At 56.5% G+C, this 3,673-nt stretch overlaps 2 protein-coding genes across 2 annotated transcripts; one reads left to right on the top strand and one right to left on the bottom strand.

The window, feature by feature from the left end:
- Positions 1–12: 12 nt before the first annotated feature.
- Positions 13–293, bottom strand: SDRG_05815 (hypothetical protein; the record flags this gene model as incomplete). Its single annotated transcript, XM_008611556.1, has 1 exon — positions 13–293. A coding segment is annotated over one exon (279 nt), but the record flags the coding sequence as incomplete, so codon positions are not given.
- Positions 294–658: 365 nt separating this feature from the next.
- SDRG_05814 (hypothetical protein) lies at positions 659–3,041 on the top strand (the record flags this gene model as incomplete). The annotated part of the gene is made up of 6 exons (XM_008611555.1): positions 659–842; positions 1,402–1,492; positions 1,543–1,724; positions 1,772–1,844; positions 1,893–2,160; positions 2,913–3,041. 6 exons carry the CDS (start codon positions 659–661, stop codon positions 3,039–3,041), a joined length of 927 nt encoding a protein of 308 aa, XP_008609777.1.
- Positions 3,042–3,673: the final 632 nt, after the last annotated feature.

The raw sequence follows: 3,673 nt of genomic DNA, 5'->3' as shown, positions 1-3,673 counted from the left end.
CCCTTGCCCCACTTGGCGTCGATCTCAATGCACTTGTTGGCATCGGCCATCGCGGGCGCCGCGTTGCCGTTGCTCAAATAGGCGGCCGAGCGGTTCGAGTAGTACGCGTGGTTGTGGGGCTCGTACGCGATGGCAGTCGTGAACTCCTTGATGGCCGTGGCGAAGTCCGCAGCCGTGTAGGCAGCGTTACCGCGGTTCTTGGCCTCGGCACCGGCAGCCTTGCGCTCTTCGGTCGAGAGGGCGGCGTACTGGTCCTTCGTGGCGGTCTTGTTGCGGCGGCGGGGCGGAGCCATGGCGATTTATGACCAACTAAAAAATGACTGGTGCCAGTCATTTTTTTCGTTTGGCCCAAGCCCACGAAAAACGAATTCCAAACACTTGTTTTGTATATAATATCGTTGGAATGTCGTAACGATGAAGTTTGAATTATAATATGTTAGAATCCATGTTAGGACCAGGACGATGCAAGGCAGAGGCGCAAGGCTCGTGTGATCGTCAAGCGTGTTACGCGACCGCTGTGCGAGCGACAGTCAAAGGCCGTGTACCATCATGATGAGCAGCGAATTTCAGCCAATGAGTGTTTTGCGTCATCGATAGGAAACTTGAAATAGAGAATGCCGTGCATCTCGATCGGTGCTGGCGCTAAAGAACCAAAAAGATGGACGCGCACGTGGGTAAATTGAACCCGGCGGTCCACGAGGTCGTGCTCAAGTCGGACGACGAGAAAAAAGGGGCGGCAACCGAAGACTTTCAAGTCGGCATGCGCGCTTCAATATCAGCGCTCAAGAAGGACGTGGCCGCACAGCTGCAGGTCAAGAGCCAGCTGAGCGACTACGGCGCACGTCCTTCAACAGCCTATTAGTCAGTCGTGTCAGGATAGTCCTCGATTCAAGATTAGAATCTCAACTTCTATCTGCATACATCGGTTCTGAGACAAAGACTTGTGGTAGATATATCAATACAAGTACCCTGCTACTAGTACAGTCTCTGGAAACCTGGTGTATACTGTACTGAAGCGACAACTTGATCCGTCTCGAGGTTGCCAGGTCCGATTTCCAGATAACAATGCCAATTCGTCCCTTCCAAAAAGATACTGCAGCTTATTCGTTCATGTTAACAATCTAATCGCACGCAACTCAAACGTAGTGCCACGTCTGTACGCCCCATAGCGCGACGAGGTTGCTCTGTCTGTATGTGTGCAAGTCCTTTATAGAGATTTGCACCTTCCGTGTCTTGCACCAGTCCTCTTCTGTCGCCAAACTTCAACCTCGACATTGCCCCATACTAGTACACTACAGAGCTCCCTTGTCGCTCTTTATGTGCGTGAAATTAGCTGCATGAAGTCATGCACCGGAAATACCCACCAATTGCAAAGTTGCCAGACGCTCAGCCACACGCTAGCCATGCGCATCCTGTACCTGGATCCGACCAATTTCCCGCCGGCCGCTCTCGATGATGCGACGACGCTGAAGCTACGACGCTACATCCTCGGGTACGTCAATGGCTTTGGCTTCTGCAGCCCATACGCGGGTCGTCATGTAGGTCATCCACTCTGGTGATCGGCGGCTGCTTCTTCGTCGAGGCCTTCAAACTGGCGACCGAGCAAGAGCGCCTCGACATCGCAGAGTGCGCCAATCGCCATATCATTTTCGACCCAAGCGGCGACACCGTGAAGGTATCGGCGCATCCAGGTGACACCGTCATTGTCGACGGCCAGTACCTGGGTAGGTTCATGGCCTATCTGTTGACGAAGTTGGCTGACGCCCTGTAGGTGACGGCGAGAAGCGCGACTTGTTCCATTGTAGTCGCATCACGCTCGCGCTCACCGCCTCTCTAGAGATTTCGCACGTTCTTACAGATACTATGCTCGAAATGCTGATGCGACGTGCTAGGTACGACTTCTACGAGAGTCCCCGCGCCGTCACCTCACCGGTCGAAAGCACGGGAAGCAACCCCAATATGGTACAAGCGCCGGCGAAACCTGCACCGATCGAGGTCGCGACGCCAACGATCGCAGTCCCACAAGAACGTACGTCGCCACTGGTACCCAAAATCTTTGCCACGCCAGCTCCCAAACAAGCCGTACCAATGGCCAAGGACTCGTCACTGCCCAAGACGTCGACGACCTTGGCGTTCCACGACTCTCGCTTCCCGGACCCTGTACCATCGTCTGCACCAAACGAGTTGCCACACCTCTTTGATGGTGGCAACAACAACGACGATGACGACCATCGCGATGACCAACAGGAAGCACAGCTTGCGCCGGTGGCTGACGTTCCGCCCCGATCCCACCGCATGCCTGGACTTGGCTCGTCCATGCCAGTGACAGGAAACGAGCCATCTCGATGGGTCTCACAGACGATATCGGTACCCAAGCAGCGTCGAATCGCCCATGCACCGGCGCCACCACACCGTTCAACAACTCAAAACGGCCGAAAGGTAGCATCGCGGACCCGATCGGTCTCGGTCTTGGACCTCCCGACGTCGCCACCACGCCGTTCAAAGGCCCCGCGTTCAACATCGTAGCGCAGTACCCGGTCGACGTCAGTCTTGGACCCTCAGACTTCACCAGCACGCCCAGGTGTTCGAGATCCAAAAAACATTTATTTTTTTCACTTTTGGAACACCCGACCACGCCGTCCACCAACGCAGAATGGCCGAACGGTGGCATCGCGGACCCGATCGGCGGTCTAATGAACAAGAAACGTTGCAGTAACACTAAGACCATAAACTTAAAGGGCGTGCCATAAACCGTCCGCCCATGCAAATTCACGCCTGGTGGCAAACCAGTTTCGTGCTTTTCTGTGGGTAGGGCAAACCAAAGAGCGGAGGCAAACAGGTGGGATAATAAAATAAGAGTGTGAATAAAAATACGATGCGGTCCTTCAGGAAGAGGCCGCGGTCGCGTCTAGAACACAACGTTGAGGCGACTGCTAACGTCGCCCAGGGGGGTGCGCTTCACCTTTTTCAACGCTGGAGGCGTCGTGTTCTCGTCGGCCACCAGCCGCGTGCCCGAAGCCGCATTGCGGCCGGGCTTCTGAACCACGGCTTGGGTCCCCGTCGCCGTCATCGGCAGCGCAGGCGGCTTGCAGTGCAAGATCGCACGTGATATGGAGTCGACCGCAGCCTCGACGCTGGAGAACGAGCAGACCTCCGAGCAAGCGAGTCCAAGCTCATCACGCCAAAGCAAGCGCGCTCGTGCATCGGCGGCGAGCGATGACGAGGAGCCGGCAGCCAAGCGCCCGAACACGCAGGTCGTCGAAGAAGCCGACGTTGACATGACCATGCAAGCCACGACGCCGGCCACCCCGATCGCGGCCACGGAAGCACCTCCACCAAGCACTTCGGTGGGCGACGCGTTGTTTCGATCCCCAGTGAGACACAACGCATCGCCGACACGGTCCGCAGCGTCATGGGCGAGGTGCAGGAGCTGCAACGCATGCTCGCAACAATACGACTTGCTATCGCCGGCATTCGCTCTACGGGCAACGACTTGGTCGATCGTCTCTCTGCCGCAGATGGAGCGCTGGACGATGTCATCACTAGCGTGATCTTGCGCGCTGTGGAGGCCACGCAGTCCCGCGTTTTGACGCTGGAGCAGTCCATGTTCGACCGCATTTGCGACGAGATGGGCACGGCCATGGCGCACGCAAGATCCGCGGCGCATCTGCAC

Source organism: Saprolegnia diclina (genome assembly GCF_000281045.1).
Source record: "Saprolegnia diclina VS20 unplaced genomic scaffold supercont1.15, whole genome shotgun sequence".
Lineage (NCBI taxonomy): Eukaryota > Oomycota > Saprolegniomycetes > Saprolegniales > Saprolegniaceae > Saprolegnia > Saprolegnia diclina.
This window is presented reverse-complemented; position numbering and strand designations above follow the sequence as displayed.